We start from the raw sequence: 17,487 nt of genomic DNA, 5'->3' as shown, positions 1-17,487 counted from the left end.
TTCTTCTTCTTCTTCTTCTTCTTCTTCTTCTTCTTCTTCTTTTTCTTCAGTAGCCTTAATTTGTGCAGTAATTGCTTTAGTTTCCGGCTTTATTTGTTAGTGTAGACTAGACCTCAGCCTTGTGAGGTTCCATGACCCAGAGCTAGGTAACCCGGCTTTTAGTGAAACAAATGAAAAGGACATAGCTGGAGCTAAGGCTCCCGGAGTTAATCTGGCGGTAAACCCGTCTACACAGTCAAAGTAAACTGGATGTTTGGTACAGTTATCTAGCTAATAGGAGAGAAATGATCTCTTGAAGCGTTAGCTATAGCCGCTTGTTTCACGGGAAGCCGCTGTCCCGGGTCCCGATCTGCCAGACTCTTTTTCTCAATCCCTTCTGGCTGGTAGACATTGACCCAATAGATTCCCACAAAATAAGAGAATGTAATTACTGAAACAAGAATTTTTGTGGGCACACATCTCCCCTGGGGATTTCGACGATTTGTCCAACTCATCCCGTGAGTGTAGTGTGGGGGGAGGGCGATTTGGGCGGGAAACCTATCAATTAAAATCAATGTTAACTGATAAAATTGAGTTTTGTTCAAAATTGAGCAAACTCCCTCGGTCCTCCATGGGCTTGGTTCCTGGCCTGAGTCTTGAAGCCCAGTGCCCGCGGACCGATGTGAGAGTCGCGCGTGTTTGTGAACCTTCACACCAGCTCTGCAGAGGGACTGGTGGAGGGTACAGCGGCCCAGGCGAGAGGGCGCAGCCGGTCCTAAGCCCTGTGATCTCTGCTCAGCGGGAGAAGGCCTCTCCCGCTCCCTCCGCTTCCGACCCACGCGCCCCATGTCCTCCCAGCCATCGTTTTCGCCTCCAGCCTCGCCTGCGCGGGCTCGGGCGCCCAGGGCCGAGGTGCCTCCCTAGAGATCCAGCTCCGGCTCTGAGCATCCCCAGTCAGGCGAGGCCCGATAAATCCTCCACAAAACCCTTTAGGGAACTGCCGCCGCTCCTCGAGCTATCAGCCCCGGCGGGCAGGCACGTTGTCGAGTTGCAAAAACGGTTGGATTTTTCTCCCTATTACCGTGTCTGGATGCAGAGATGGAGCCGAGTGTGAGCGCATTTTTAAACGCGGAAATTCGTTGGCCAGTGAAGGACTTTAGAACCCTGAGACGTTTGGTTTTGGTTTCGGGGCGGGTCAGCGTCCCGCCGAACCCCCCAGACCCATGCGCGCCCGGGTGGCCACGCGCCCTGCGGTCCCAGTGGGGCCACCGCGCGGCGAGCAGAGCCGGCCCGGGGCTCCCGGCGCCGCGTTTTCTAGAGAACCCGGTCTCTGGGATGCTCATTTCAGCCCGGTTTTAGTGCTAGAAGCGAAACCCTACAGGAACGAACAGGAGCGTCTGCGCTGTGGTTCGCTGGGCTTTCCGGCAGCCCCGTCCCGGTGCGCAGGGAAGTGGCTTCTCCGCTGAGCGAGGCGGTGGAAGAGAAGCCGGCGCGGGATGGTCCGAACTGGGCGGCGGGATCCAGAAGCAGGGGGCGGCTTTCGAGGCCCGCAGGGAGGTGACGGGGGAGACCAGGCGTTGGCTGCCCTTCGGTGTTATGTCCCCGGACATCTGGAACTTTCCAAGCCAGGGAGCAGCGTCCGGAGCGGGCTGTGGGAGACCCTACCCTCTAGGACCCGCGTCGGGAATGGGCCGGCGCTTCAAAGGGCGCCTTTGTTCCGGCAGGAGGGGGGATGAGGTTATCTCCGCGGCGTGGCTAGCCTCTCCCTCTTGTAGCCCCAGGTCCCTGAGCCCCGCCGTCAGGTCTAGAGCCCCTGGCCGGCCGCCGTCTTAGCTGAAGAGACCGAAGCTCCAGCCCTGGGCCCTTCCCACCGCTAGCTCCCACCTCCAGTTGCCTCGCTCTTGGGGGTCTCTATTGCTAGTTCGTAGCTGGCGCCTTGAAGTGGACCACAGAGAGAGGCTGGAGGAAAGCTGGGTTGGGTGGGGGTCAGTTGCTAGCTCCAGGGAAGGCTAAGCCAGCCCCTTTTTAATCTACTGTCCTTGTCTGAAACTGACAGCCCACTCTCACAACCCAGAATTACTGGGGGGGGGGGGAGCCAGACCACACCGTACCCCTGTCCCAAGGGTCAGGCAGACACAAACCACATTATAAAAGAGCCATCAAGTCACACACACTGAGGCCAGACCACAGTCCTGCGTCCTCTGTCCTCTGCTCTGTATGGCCCTTCACACACCTGCGGCCCATTCACTTCCACCTACGGGGTCCCTCTGCTGCCACCTCACCTCTGACTAGCCTGGGCCAGTCCAGCGGCTGGAGCCAAACCGTGCAAATGCTGGCGTGAGGCAGGCTTTCTCGCTTCCTGTCTGGCTCATTTGTCCAGAGGACACCCCTGTTGGGACTTCGCCTGGGCTCAGAATGAGGTGTTTTCTGAAGCAGTTTATTTTAACATTGACAAGAAGTATCTGCTTCCCACCTATCTCTCCCACCGTTCTCTTGCCCACACTTGAGACTGAAATCCTTATTCCTACCTGGATCAAGCTCCTCCTTTCTCTCCCTCTTACCCTGTTCTGTCAGACCACCTCTCTGGTCATCTGTCCCCTCCACTACCACAAGTTAAACTCTTCTTTCAATCAGGCCTGAGAGTCCGGGGCCTGCCCGTTTTGAAGGGCCCAATGGTCAGGGTGTCCCTCCCTCTATCTTCCTAGTCTATGATTCCCCCTCCCTATTGTAGCAGCACAGATCCAACCACTTGAAATAGAGAAGGTGACTGGAAATTAGTGACTTCTCCCAGTCAGGGGACTTTGTCTCCCCCCAGGCACTACTAGCCCCTCATTCCTAGGCAACCCTGTTTGCTTGTGTTAGTGTCTGAAGCCAGGGACTTGTAGAAAGTAATGTCAGGCAGTTTCCACCAGCAGAGGGACATGAACCTGGAGAGTTGTAGCAACATCACCTCAATTACATGCCTTGCTTCACTTACAGCCATATTTCCAGAGATGGGAGATCTTAACGGAATAATCTAAACAACTGTCTTAAGAACAAAACAACAGGTCAAATTGAGTCAAACCAAAGGCCATTTCTGAAGAAATTCATTGGATCAGCTAACTCTGTCGAAACATCTATCTAAGGCTGTACATTATTGGTGGGGTCAGGGGGGACTGTTACATGCCACTGCATGAGAATCCACGGGTGATTTCAGGACCCTTTCGAGTTTGTTAGCCTGTGCCACGGAGCCTGAGGGGGCCTTGTGGGGGTGGGGTGGGAGTTCATGGAGACTGGGACTGCCTGTGGAAGCTTGCTTAGCTTTTGTAGTTCCTGACCCCACCACCCCAGCCTCATCCAGTCCAATGTCATCCCCTCCTCCTGCATCTGGGGGCTGAGTTTCCATGGTGGCCAATATTTGCAAGGGACAGTCACACTCTTTGAAAACCCTGTATGGGAGATAGGAGGAAAAGGCAGTAGGGAGGCTGGAGCATGTATTTACACACGCCCATGCAGAAACCTATATACCTATATCTATATGTATTAGAGAGAAAGATAATATCGAGATATTTATAAACATGCTCCTTTAGCACGGGACTATTCAGGGATGAAGCAAGGTCTTTCCCACCAGGGAGCAGCGAGAGTCTCCTGTGGGAGAGGGTTTTACCTGAGGGGAAAGGGAGAGAGGTGGGGAAGGGTAGAAGAACCTGACCTTAGACCTGCAGGTGCTGCCCGGCCATTGACCTAACCGCTGGCCTATTTTTACCACTTGCAGGGCCAGCGGTAGGCATTTTCAAAGGGCCAGTGGCCTGAGCAAGGCTGGTTTAAGTGAGGGGAGAGTTCCTTGGGTATCTTCTAGTTCTTGAATCTGTGTTTGGCTTGGGGATGCCTAATAGCTTCACTGTCCCCCTTATCATCTTTCTGACAACCAGACCCTTTTCTCCTCTTGATCCACTTTGAGTGAGATATGATGGGTCGAGCAGATGAACAGAACTAAGGGACTTTTCTCTATCTCGGCCTCTTGGGTTGCTGCAGGCCCTATGGATTTGGGCCCATAGGCGCCTCCCCAGGCCGGGGCCCACCCTTGGCCCATCAGCAGCTCAGCATTTCTGCGTGGCTCCCAACAGGGTGCCTCTGGGAGTGTGAAGGTGTTGGGGAGGAGAGTGGACTTAAGGAAGGGGAGGCAAAGGGAGAGGGAAGAAAGAAGGGGCCATGGATTGGAGAGGGTATCGGAGTTCTCAGGGAGTAAGCGTGCGGGCCAGGGATGCCCGGGCAGCGGCTCACGGCGCCCCTTCTCTCTGTCTGTACCCGCGTGTGTTGCCTCGGCGGCGCGGGCAGCGAGCGACGTGCCCCAGGACGGGCTGCTTCTGCACGGCCCCTTCGCGCGCAAGCCCAAGAGGATCCGAACGGCCTTCTCGCCCTCGCAGCTGCTGCGCCTGGAGCGCGCCTTCGAGAAGAACCACTACGTGGTGGGCGCCGAGCGGAAGCAGCTGGCCGGCAGCCTCAGCCTCTCGGAGACGCAGGTAATAATCACCCCAAGTGGGCGGCCCGCGCTCACCTGGGAGCCCCCATAGAGGTGGGAGCGGGCGGGTACAGGCGTGGCCCGTGGCCCGAGCCCTCCCCTGGCCTTCCCTGGAGCCCTCTCCTGCCCAGTTCAGGAGGCCACCCGGCGGCGCTCCCGCGAAGCCGGTCTTTAGAGCTCCCGGAAGGATTTTAATCCAGCCCTAAGGACTCACTAGAAGTGGGGTCAGACCTCAGACCAAGGCCGCTCCGCTCCCAAGCCCGCAGGAGGGGCCGGGTTACCCGTCACTCCCGGGCGCACCAGTGGACACGGAGCCATCGCAGCGCTGTGATCACTGCCCCCCTTCTCCCGCCGCTCTTCCCGGCGCTCACGCTCCGTGGGATGCCCAGGCCTTCCCCGCACCGGCTTTGCTGCTGGTAACGGCAGACCTGGCAGAGGCCTCGACTGCCCACTAACGCATGCGGTGGGGGAGAAAGCCCACGTGTCCTCAGGGCAGACACAGCAGAAACAGGGGCTAAGCTAGGGAGCCGCCAGCCGTGCTTGGGGTGGGAGGGCGGCCCTGTCTCCTCACAGGCACGCTGGCAGGGAACCGTGGAAATGGCTTTGCAAATGCGAGGGCATCTGAGAATGTGCAAAGGAGATTCTGGGTGTTCGGGGACTGGTTTCAGTCGCCTGAAGGGCTGTTGAGTTGGGGAGAGACTACACTGCGGTGTTGGTGGGGTTGAACGGGGTGAAATTACAATCACCACGTATTTTTGTTATAGATATTTTTTTTAAAATTTGAAAGTAGATGAGAGTTATAGGGAAGCAAATTTGGTTTACTGTAAGAAAAGACTTGGCCATATGGATGCTGCCTGGAAGCACCGCCTAAGCTTTCCCTCTGCCCAAGTAGTCTTGCTAGAGGGGCGGGTGCTGCCCTGGGGAGGATTTCAGTGTCCTAGGGGCTCTGAAGACCCGCTCCCTTCCGCCCTTGTCAATGCCTAGATTTGCAAATGAGAGAGGTCTGCAAGCTGGCTAGCTTTTCATCCTCAGCTCCGCTTTCCTGTACTACTCGCTCCCTACCCTCCACTACCCCCATCACCCTCCACCTTAGTCCATGACTAGGAGAAGGCGCAGGGCTGGGCTGGGGTGTAGCGGGGGCAGCTTGGGGTCTCCTGGGGAGCAATGAGGGGCTTAGCGGGAGAGTCCAAACTCTGCCTCCGACCTCCAGACCTCTCAAGCTTGTCCTCACGTCGAATTTTGGTATCTACTAAGGTCCTATCTGATGCTCCAATGCCCCTGTCTCCGCTAAAGGAGAATATATATATATATGATTTGCTAGCTGGGCTGTTCTAACCATAGAAATAAAGTGTACAAAACAACGGAGTTAATTCTAAAAACGTTTTTTAAAAAAGATATGTGTTTAAAACCCCACTTAAAAAATAATACCCCCTTTTCCCTTCTGGCAAACAGCATTGTAAATTTGTCTAAAACAAGGTGCCAGTTTATGAATGGTGTTTACAGTTAACTTCATTTGAAAAGTACTAGTTATTAAATTTTAATTGCAGAAGTATTTATAATTCCACCACCCACATATGAACACTTGTTGAAATAATGTCATTGTTTTAAACTTTCAATTTTTTAGCTTGGTGAGAGCACTTTTAATTAATTTTCTTACACTGAATCTAGCTGCCTGTCAGTATTTGCTCCTAACAATGCCAGTTAGTAAACATGATTGTTTCTTTCATTTTCACGGTAAGGTAGTTCAAACATCTTTTAAACAAACATTTTAAACAGTGTCACTATCAAAACTCACGCCTAATCTTGTTCCGTCTATATAGGTGAGCTGGTTTTAGCGTACAGAACACAAACTAACAATAGAACCACAGGAGGTTTGAGCCTGAGAAACCTCCTTGCAGAGGCTGTTTCCAGGTGACAGAGATGGAGAGACTGGGCAGAGCTCCCAGGCAGGCTGCTAGCTGAAGGTGTGATCCTTGGGCAGTGTACTCAACCTCTCTGAACTCTAGTTCTCTCCTCCAGAAAACAGGTTGTTTAAGAATTAAAGGCACTTAATATTAACTCAAATAATATTAATTCTCATTCCCAGTCCTTCCTTTTCCTTTATTTAAAGTGACATATCAAGTTAGTATTACAATAAGATTCAAGTCTCAGCTGACTGACAGTCCAGTGTTCTTTCTGCTACATCCAGTCTCCTTTATCATCAGAGCTGTCTTTCTGTCCCTCTCCTAATGTCATTTGGACCTGGGTTATATCATTAACTAATGATCTATTCATCTTTCGGTATTTGCCAGGCAAGCTTACCTGTCATTTCCAGCTATCAGCTACTTGTCAAGCATCAGTCACTCCCATCCGCCCCCTGCCATTTCTTTCTACTGTCAGTATCTGTATTTGTCTCTCAGAGCTCCCTAAACTGTCCCTCACAGATAGCTGTTTTATATCTAGCCATTACTTATATCTGCTCTCATTAAGCTGCCTCATAAAGCTGGTTAATTTATATTCCCTATTTTCTGTTCATGATAATTTTCCCAACAATACTCCTATTTATCCAACGGTTGATGATCTCTTTATCATCTATTTTATTTTATCTTCTGTGTATACATCATCCATGTCAAACTTCTCTATAGACCTACTTACCAACTGACAGATAGTGTATTCCTATGTCTGCTAATGGCTACCTATCATTTCATCAGTTCTGATTTTGTCTTCTTTCTCGGCCTCAGTTGCAGTATCTGTAAGACGGAATGAAATTAACCCCAGGGTTCTTTCCAGCCCTAAATTTCTGGCTCATCATTATTCTACTTTGTGTTTCTCTAGAATCCCTCCTCTAAGTTCTCAGAGCTCACAGTATACCTCCTACCTATAAAAATACGCACGGGCCTTTGCTATTGTTTAATTATCTGCCATGTCCAAATGTCAGTCTGTAGACAGGTTGTATCTGTCTCACAAAGAAATTTTAAAATACAGACTCCTGGTCTCCACTCAGAAGATCCTCTTAGGAGTTTCAGGAGAGGACCCAGGACAAGTTTTAAACTGCTCTCTGGGTGATTCTGATGAACAGCTGGCCTGTGTGAGGAAGAACAAGCCTTCCTATTTCTCGCTGTACCCCAGGGCTCCATAAACATGTAATGAATGGATGGGCAAACTTCTCTTGATTGTACACATATCCATATGTTAATTTTATCAGTCATTTCCCTTGCTCTCTACTCTCACTGTTCTCTGTTTTCTATCTTTCCCTTGCACTGTCTTCTACATTGTTGGTCTAGAACAGAGGTTCTCAACCTGTGGGTCGCGACCCCTTTGGCGGTCGAACGACCCTTTCACAGGGGTCACCTAAGACCATCCTGCATATCAATTTACATTACGATTCATAACAGTAGCAACATTACAGTTATGAAGTAGCAACGAAAATAATTCTATGGTTGGGTCACAACATGAGGAACTATATTTAAAGAGCCAGAAGGTTGAGAACCACTGGTCTAGAAGATGATCTAGTTTTATCCATGGATAGAGCTTCTGGGAAGGTTAAGCAAATCAGCGTGTGAGTCTTAATCCAGAGCTCAGGGGTCTCTGTACGCCCAAAACTTTAGCATGGAGTGTGGGGAGGTGGGCACCCTGAGCGTCTTTGTCGGGGTAAGCTGTATGTGTGGTTGGGAGTAGGGTATTTGTGCTGGGATTACAGTGGGTTCATCCAGGAGGTGGAGGGAGGGGCCCCAGGCTCTTCTCCCTTCTGGCTCTAATCACTTGCTCTTCACTGCTGTGGTGCAGCCCTGGAGTCTGACCTGGATGATGCCCATCCAAGTTCAGTCCTGGTGGTTAGGTCAGATCAGAGCCACGAGTGATGCGAGTGAGTGAGTGTTAGTGTATGTGTGTGTGCGTGTAATGGGTGTGTGCACACAACATGGGGCACATGCAGGCTTAGTGTTATTGGTGCTCAAAGGTCAGGTGATATTTCATATGTGCACACCAGATGCCAGCAAGCCGTCATGGAGTGCAGCTGTGTGCTTCGGTGTGTGTGTGTGAGGAGGGCACATTAGTTTTAGGAGAGAAGCATTTGGTTGCTCCAAGCTGATTGGTCGATGTTTCCAGCTGCCACTCTTGCTCTGAATAGTTCAGCAGGTGTTTCTTGACCTTTGGCTGAGCTGTGAGGGGAAATGGTGCAGAAACATGTTCCTTGGCCTTGGAGATTCCTCATTTAGTGGTGGGACTTAAAACAAAATGCGCACCCTTGTGGGACATGCATAGGATGGGCAACTGGAGTCCCCTTAAAGTCATAGGTATGGATATGGGTATGGGTATGGGTATGGGTATGCGCTGAGGGAGGTCAGGGAGACCCACATGGGTGATTCACCTGAGGGTAAGGGCAAGCATCCAGGATGGTCTAAGGCAGTGGTCGGCAAACTCATTAGTCAACAGAGCCAAATATCAACAGTACAACGATTGAAATTTCTTTTGAGAGCCAAATTTTTAAAACTTAAACTATATAGGTAGGTACATTGTTATTAACTTAATTAGGGTACTCCTAAGGCTTAGGAAGAGCCACACTCAAGGGGCCAAAGAGCCGAATGTGGCTCGCGAGCCGCAGTTTGCCGACCACAGGTCTAAGAGAGGAGAAAGAAGGCTCAGGAAGAGTTGTGGCTATGGTTGATGTAAGGTCTGAAGTGACCTCAGTTTTATGGGGTGAGAGTTGAGCTTAGCATGGCATTGGGCTTGACCTTCAGAGTGGGAGCAGCTCACATGATCACATGATGGGAAATGGAGTCCTCATCCTGTGCCTGTCCCTCAAGGTGAGAGAGCAGGGAGGAGAGCAGGCTGAGGGGTGGCTTGATTTGTGTCTCCAAGCCTCCATCTAGTCTGAGGGTTTCTGTGTCTGAGATGACAGAATAGGACAGGCTTAAGTTAAAGCACAAGAGAATAGTAGGACATAAGGAGGAACTTTTTGTGTCAGAGTTACAAAACTCAAATAATACTGAATAGGAGTATTTTAACTCCTTGAGAAGAGGACAGGTATTCCCCTGAAAGTAGGCAGGGGCCAGAAGCCACAGACCCTTCCATTTGGGATGAGCTAAGGTTGGGGAGTGGTGGAAAAGAAGGGATCCAGAGCTGGTTCATTCAAACAGTAGAATATTTCAAAGTTAAGTCTGAAATATTGGCTGGAGCTGTAGTTTCCTTGTTTGTTAGTTCATTTGCCTATTTAATCATACATTAATACATGCATGCCTTTATTCATTAAAGCATAAATTGATCAATCCACTAATGCATTGATTCATTCATTGATTCATTCATTCATTCATCCACAGCAGTTTCACCTTCCTTTTATTTAATTAATTAATTAATTTTAATGTTTTTTAGTTGATTTCAGAGAGAAGGAGGGAGAGAGAGAGAAACTTCAATGATGAGAATTATTGATCCACTGCCTCCTGCACTCCCCGTACTGGGGACCAAGCCCACAACCCCAGCATGTGCCCTGACTGGTAATGGAACCTGTGAACTCCTGGTTCATGGGTTGACGCTCAACCACTGAGCCACACCGGCTGGGCAGTTTCACTTTCTTCATCCTGTCTGACTCAAGCTGACCCTTGTTACCACCAACAATGTCTCCCTCCTCCAGGTTCCCCCTTCAAGTGGTTAATACAGTCCACAACATAGAGAATTAAGAATTGACTGTATTGTAGAAGTGTCCACTGAATTAAGCCAAAAGAGAATCCCATTTCTTCAGCCATTAGCACTTTCCAACCCCCACTTTTTCTTATTAGGTCTCAATCCCTCTGCCATTGATTCTCTCCTGTTTTCCAGGTTTGGCCCAGAGCATAGGGCTGGGTCACCTCATCTCTCTGTCCAGCTGGCTGAACAGACCTGGAACCTGTCCACTAGGACTCCAAAGCGGACTAACTCACTGCTTTGGTTCTCCAGGTTCCATAGTCCGGTGAGGAGACAGGTTCGAGCAAATAAATCAGTGCACTGCTGGGGTCACTGTTCCCGAGACAGAGAAAAGTACTAAAGAAGTACAGATGGGTGGTGGGGCAGGGCCAAAGTCAGAACACCTGAGCAGGTGTTTGAAGGCTAAGAGCATTTCAGGTTGGGTAACTCAGGGAAAAGCAGAGGCTCTTGAAAGGGTCTGCCTTATCTGAAAAACTGAGAAATGTTTAATGAGGTAGGGACTTGGGAGACCATAAGGAACCTCTCCCCAACCCCAAGGGGTCAGAGATGGGTGAGGGCTTCCTCCAGGCAACATCTCAGCTGTGCCTTTGGAGCTTAGAGAGAGGTGTGTGGATTTTGGGGTGGGAACAGGCACAGAAGAAGCACGGCCTCCTAAGGCTGGCTCCCATGGAGCTGGTAGCCATACTATGTGAGAGAACCTTTCCAGGTCCTCTCTCCTCTAGAGAAGGGGCTCGGGGTGAGGCTGGGTTGGAGATGTCATGAGTGTCACTCTTATTTTCCACTACAATCAGAGTCCAGTTTCTTTTCTTTTCCAAGTAAAAAGTAACTATTAATTGTTATCAATGATGCATTAAAGAAAAATCAGAAAAGTGGAGAAAAGAAAGAAAAGTCACCCATACCTTGGGTACATTTCCTTCTAGTCTTTTTCCCCCATGCATAGATTTTGTTTTTCCATGGTTGTGTTCACACTGTGCCCAAACTGTGCATCCTGCCATTTTCACTAATATTACTACATTATAAGCATCCCCCTGTTAGTTCAGTCTTTGTAAACAGCATCTGGACATTCAGCCCAAGGCTGTTCTCCAGAAGATAGCCAGGCTGCCCAGGGAGAGGGTTTGCAGCCCTGTTTCTAGACAGCTGACTCCTTGACACTGGTTGTTTTTGTGAAGAAAATATTCAGAATCAACTTTTATTTGGGTCTGCCAGGAGGTTCCACCATTGAAACTTTCCTTCTTTGGGCCAGTGATTCTAGGCAAGGGTAGCAGGTTGTGTCCATTCCACTATAGCTGTGTCTCCTTCCTGGAAGGAGAGATGGGAGTGTGTGAGCGGGAGAAGGTGCAGAAAGGGGCCCTCTGTCCCTGGTGCAGTCCAGTGCGGCCCTGAATCACCCCAACAGGCTAGCCATGCCTAACCCTCATTCAGCCCCTTGGGCTCTTAGGAATGCTACCCAGGCCAGCATCCAGACGTGACTCATGTACATGCCTTGCATGGGAAGCAGGGCAAGCTCACCCACCTACTGGATGGCACAGTCACAGCAGGCTCCAGGGTGGATGGGGGGGGGGAGGGGCCAGGCTGGCTGCCAAATGGTTATGCTGAGAACCACTCAGGGCCCCATAGCCCTGTGCCCAAGGAAAGGTGGGCATAGGATCCAGAAGCCCTGGGCTTAGAGCATCTGCCATCCTCCCCATGTACCTGAGGCGAGACACACAGGTGAGGGGTTTGAACCCTGCCCTGGACATGAGGGAAGAGGGCCCTCTCCTCATTTTATTGCCTAAAGCCAGGCCCCTCATCTCTTCCTGTCCTTGGCTGGTTGCTCTGTGCAGCACTGAACACTGGTGTCCCCACCCTACGCCTATTGCTCTAAAATCAAGGGCAGGGCAGATAGAGATGTGGAAACCCTGGTTGGGGGCGGGGGTAGGGGCAGCTCTGGGTTAGGTGGGCTCCATGGAAGGGACAGAGGGGACTGCCTGGGAATTGTGAGGGTGGGGCATCCTGGGCAGGAAACTGCCAACTGGGCCTGGATGCCAGGCCTGATTTTGACTGCCATCGCCTGGCTTTATGGCAAAGGCCGGTGACTGTCACCCATCCTCGGGGAGTAGGGGCTGGACTGGGTAGTCTTTCTGAGGACTGCCCTTGACCCTGCCCAGGAGTCAAGGATCCCCCCTTAGCAGCCACTGCTGCTGCCAAAATCAAGGTGCTCGCCATCACTCCACACACACGGCTTACCACTCACCATCCACACTGGCACCATGGATCGCCCTAGCTGCAGTTGGCACTGCTTGCTTTAGAGTGTGCTGGCATTTCCAGGAAAGCATCCATGCCTTGTAACCCTGGCCACTCTGCATCACCTTCCCTGAGATGCTCTGGAGCAAAAGCCCAGGAGGTGCCCTGGAGCCCCAAGGGCCCCAGAATGCCTTTCTCCTGTAGATGAGGGAATTGAGCCCAGAGAGGGAAGGAACTCAGCAGAGGCTCCTGTCACTGACTCAGGCTGACCCGCTCCACTGGCTGCGCAAGGCCAAGTGAAAAACTGCATGGTCCAGAGAAGCGGACAGACGGAGCATGCGATGGCTTCGTATGTCCTCTCATTTATGTTCCCATCAACCCTGTGGAGGAGTGATTGTTATCTCTTCTCTAGGAACCATAGAGACCCAGGTCTGTTGGGCTCCGGAGCCTGGGCCTCCCCCTCTGTGTGCTGTGGCTACAGGACGCTCGGCAGCTCCACCACCTGCCCTGTCCCTCTGTCGAGAGGGACAGGAAAATCGCCCCTTTCTGCCCACTGCGTCCTCTCCAAACCCAAGGTGGCAGCTGGCCAGAGAAAAGGCCTCTGGCCTCGGTTTCCCCATTGGCTCCCAGCTCATTCTGAGTGCTGAGGTCCTGGCGGCTGTTTCTCACCTGTGCCCCTCCCTCCCCGGCCCAGGTGAAGGTGTGGTTCCAGAACCGGAGGACAAAGTACAAGCGGCAAAAGCTGGAGGAGGAGGGACCCGAGTCCGAGCAGAAGAAGAAGGGCTCCCACCACATCAACCGGTGGCGCATCGCCACCAAGCAGGCCAACGGGGAGGACATCGATGTCACCTCCAATGACTAGGGTGGGCAGCCAGCCGCAAACCCAGGAGAGCAGAGTGCTGTCAGGGCCCTCGGCGGGCCCAACTGGACTCTGGCCACTCCCCGGCCCACTTGCGGGGAAGCCTCAAGTCACAGCCCCATAGGGCTTGGAGCCTGGGGCAACATCGACGGAGGGACAAGAAATGGGCTGGCTGAGGCCTGGGACGGCTCAACCTTCTCCTCAGAGAGCCTGCCTGCCTGCCTGGGCAGGCCCACAGCCACTGCTGCCTCCCAGCCATTCTCCATGTCTCTTTTCCTTTTGATGCATTTCTGTTTTAATTTATTTTCCAGGCACCCACTCTAGTTCTTAGTGATTCCCCTGTGTTTCCCTTCCCTATGGGAACAATAAAAGTCTCTCTCTTAATGACGCGGGCATCCAGCTCCAACCCCAGAGCCCGTGAGCCGGGGGTGGTGGCTTTGGTTTCTGGGCCACTGGGCACTGGCAGAGCAAGCTTGTTCAGGGCGTGGGAGCCTGGGGTGGGGCCTTAGAGACTCAATGTATTAACTCCTGTCCTTTGTTGGTCATCGACCTGGCCTCTAGCTCCAACTCCACAACAAGAGAAACTGAGGCTAGACATAGGGAAGGACGGCCCTGTACATGAGGGAGGCTATGCTTAGGTCTCCAATTGTGTTGAGCGATGAGCATCAGGTCCAGGTGGGTCAGGGGAGACAGACTGTGCGTACTTCCCATGTTTAGAGACTCTTCCTTTGAGGAGAAACCAGAGGGGAAGGGGAGTACTGGGGGTTGGGTGGAGGAGGCACCCTTCGCAGAGGCTGAAAATCCCAGCCCCACGTCCTGGCCTGACCAGGATGCTAACCTGTCCCCAGAGAACCTCCTTGTGCAAATTAAAGTCTCAGAGAAAGGACTTGAGTGTGGGCCTGCAACAAGTGCCCAAGGACACAGGGCCTCCCAGCCTGGGAGAGAGCGCCAAAGCCGGGCACGCCAAGCTCTTCAGTCCACCTGCCCTTCAGTATGTCCGCTTGTCTTTCCTGCTTTTCACACACCAAGGTTTCTTTCATTCCAAAAAAAGCAAAGCCCATATTCCTCACAGCCTTTCCCTGATGACATCCAAGTGGTCCCCAACCCTCTGCTGATGCTGATGGCAGTCAATTGCTGCCACCCACTTGTGGCCAAACTTAACTGCCTCTCGTCTGGCTTCACCTGCCCCCGTCTTCTGGCCATTCCTCCGGACTCCCTTGCCCCTCCCTGCCTGCATCTGGGTAACCCTGACACCTTCTTTCGCCTCTCCAAGTCCTTCCTTGCCTCGTCACCTCTGTCCACCCCAGGGTCAGTCCTGTGCCTTTGGCTTGGGCCTTCGCATCCACTGCCAGGACTTGTCTTTGGCTCCCTGGTTCACGCCTCCAGCTGACCTGTACTGAGCTGCAGGCCCCCTGAGCTAGCCACCAGCCGTTTGGTGTACTCCTTGCCCCTCGGCACCTCAAACCCAATGCATCTCTCCACCCTTTCTGCAGGATCGTCCACCTTGGCAATTGGCCAAGGTTTTGTCTCTCTTGGGAAACAGTGTACAAGGCTCCTGGGGTGTTGGGAGGGGAGGGGAGGAACGGTAGGTGTAATGAGGTTTGTGTGGATGTCAAGGATGAGGCCCACTTCAAAGGAGGACCTCCATGCTACGGCTAGGGTTCTCTTTCTCAGCCCAAATAGGATCCTGTCTCCCCCTTCCTAAGTCCCCCACCCTTCCTAAACTTCTTCCCCACCCTGACCTCTCCTACATCGCTCCTGGTACCTTCTGCTTCAGTCTCACCCATGTCATCCCTGTCCCTCAGTGAGCTGTGGGTTCTGCCGTGCCTTTACTTACATAGTTCTTGGTGCCTGGAATGTCCTGGTGGCTTGGTCAATGTTAAAGTCATTGGAAAGATGTCCAAGGCCCAGCCTTGTTGCCGGGGGCACACCTAGAGATCCAAACACAGAAGGTCCTTGTGCTGGGACTATGAGCATCTCACTCGGGGCTAGACACCAAAGGGTTAAGTCCCATCCCAACACCCCTCCTCGCATCAGCCAGGAAAATGCATCCCTCACATCCTGCAAAGGACCCGGTTAAACCTCAGGTGGACTCTTTCGCTATCAGGCAGGAGGGCTGACCTCTGGGAAGCTTGTGTGCACAGGTTGGATGAGGGTGAGAAGAGGAGACATCCCTTTTGGCATGAGTTATGGGGTGGGGGCAGAGGAATGGGTGAGCCGTACCACTCAAGATTCTCTCTCACTTGGTAGGGAAAGGGTGCAGGGAAATCACAGCAGAGCACCCCCTGTCATCCCGATAAAGAGCTGGAAAGGACCCAAGGAAACCTGCCAATCTTCCCAGGCCAGGCCTGTGGGGGGCGGGGCGGGAGTCCCCGAGCACTCCCATCCATCCCCCGTGTTGTGCCTCTCCCCACAGACGGTAAATATTGGTGTTGTGACTTCATTAATAAAGGCTTCTGTGAGCCTGAAAAACATGGAATCAGGATGAACTATTTTCTGAGCTGTGGGCTTGCCAGGTTTGCTAATTTGGGAGTTTTTGGGCCCTCTCCAGGGAACAAACCAAAGTCTCTCTCAAAGACACACAGATGCAGCCAGGAAGGGGAGCAGAAGCCTCGGAATGATGCTCCCTTCCCTCCCCGACCACTCCTCCCCCTGGAGATGAGGGCCTGCAGGGGTGAGGATGGTGGACAGGAGCTGCCGGGTCAGACCTCCCCTGAAGCAACCTGCTGGGCCATAGGCCTCAGCGGTGCTGGCCTCGGGGGCCCTGCAGAGTCCAGTGGCTGAGGTGTGATGAGCTCCTGTGAGGACCCACGTTGCATGCACTGAAGAGGAGGGAATACCAACACCGGGGAGCTGTTCGTAACTCTTGTGGCCCAAGCCCTGGGCCTCACATCCAGGGAAGGGTCTTTACACATCCTCTTGTCCTCGAAACTTTCCGGGATTGGTCCCTCGGGCCTCCACAGCCGCATGGCTCATGCTTTTAGCATCTCTGCGCTTGGCTTACACCAACTCCTCCTCACCGGAGCTGTGATTGCTTCCCGTGGGGCTTTGTGGAACTCTCGCCTCGCGACCAGGGTTCTGGCCAGGAGGGAGCCAGGCTGGCCCACAGGCCTCTCCCAGAGCCCGTGCTCCAGGGCAGCCATGCAGGGGGAGGGGCAGGGAGGCCAGCAGGCTGAGCAGAGCAGGCCCAGCCAGCTTTCCTGTCAGACGGGTGCTGCCAATTCGGAGCCAGACATCAGAACAGGTTTAACCAATTACCCGAGCGCCCCATCTGCTGTCTGGGGTGTGTGTGAGGGTGAGTGCATGTGAGGGTGTCTGTCTGGTCTGGGAGGGCTGTGGGCGTGTGTGCATGAGTGTGACTGTGTGGGTGTGTGTGGGCGGTCGGCTGTGCACGTGGGCAGTGTGTGGCTGCGTGTCCCAGCTGTACCCCCTCATTTGTCAAAGACTGTGGCCACCAGCTTATGGTCTTCCTGTCTCCCCAAGACCTCCACCCAGCACCCCAGCCTCTCATTCCCTCTCACCTCATCACCACCCACTCTCAGGCCTTATCAGAACCCAGAATTGTAGCTGCTCTCAAATCCCACATTCAGCTGTCCTTTCCTACCAGACCCCATGTTCTTCCTGCTCACTCACTCAGTTTTCCTTTTCCTCCGCGCTTTGACCTCATGAAATTCCCCTGCCACAGGCTCCTCTATTCTCTCTCCAACACCCTCTGTCCCACTGTTCCTTAGTTGCACCCGCCTGGCAAAATCCCAAACTTGCTTGAACCTGTTTCCTTGTCTAACCTTGCAGCTCAGTCTGTAAGGACACCAGGCAAGCTTGCTCGATGGCCCCCCCTGGAGGTCGAGATCCCAGCCTCAGCTGCGGCTCACCCCTGTTGATAAGTCCTCTCTCATTCTCCATAGGGGACGTCTCAAACCGTCATCCTTCTCCTCATACCTCCTCTCCTTCACCCTCAGCAGAGGACTTGATTTGCATCTTCAGAGAGAAAAAGGCAGCAGAGGAAGAGAACTCCTTCATATCAGTCAGGGGCCTGCAGGAAGAGACGGCCCCTTCAAGTGGGGCACTTAGAGGAGAGTTGAATAATGAATTTTGGGAAGCCAGCAGAGATGTTGCAGTGTCCCAAGGTTAGCAACAACGGGGAGCCCACACAGCCCTGGTAAGAGGCAGGAGCAGTTACCAGAACCTGAGAGGACAGCTGGGCGGAGAGGGCCCCAGCTGGGGCTGCAGCCTTCAGTAGCAGGAGGCCCGCAGACTGCAGTGGAGA

The 17,487-nt window shown here is 52.8% G+C and overlaps 1 protein-coding gene across 1 annotated transcript in view; it reads left to right on the top strand.

Moving 5' to 3' along the window:
- The window catches only part of EMX1 (empty spiracles homeobox 1), a 19,079-nt gene extending 5,472 nt beyond the window's left edge, over nt 1-13,607 (top strand). Inside the window, exons 3-4 of the mRNA XM_005867825.2 lie at nt 4,297-4,481; nt 13,056-13,607. Of these exons, the coding sequence (XP_005867887.1) occupies nt 4,297-4,481; nt 13,056-13,223 (353 nt within the window). The 3' untranslated portion in view covers nt 13,224-13,607. The remainder of the gene's footprint in view (nt 1-4,296; nt 4,482-13,055) is intronic.
- Nucleotides 13,608-17,487: the final 3,880 nt, after the last annotated feature.

This window comes from Myotis brandtii, unplaced genomic scaffold, assembly GCF_000412655.1.
Source record: "Myotis brandtii unplaced genomic scaffold, ASM41265v1 scaffold251, whole genome shotgun sequence".
Lineage (NCBI taxonomy): Eukaryota > Metazoa > Chordata > Mammalia > Chiroptera > Vespertilionidae > Myotis > Myotis brandtii.
Note: the sequence above shows the minus strand (reverse complement) of the source record. Positions and strands in the feature narration are given on the sequence as shown.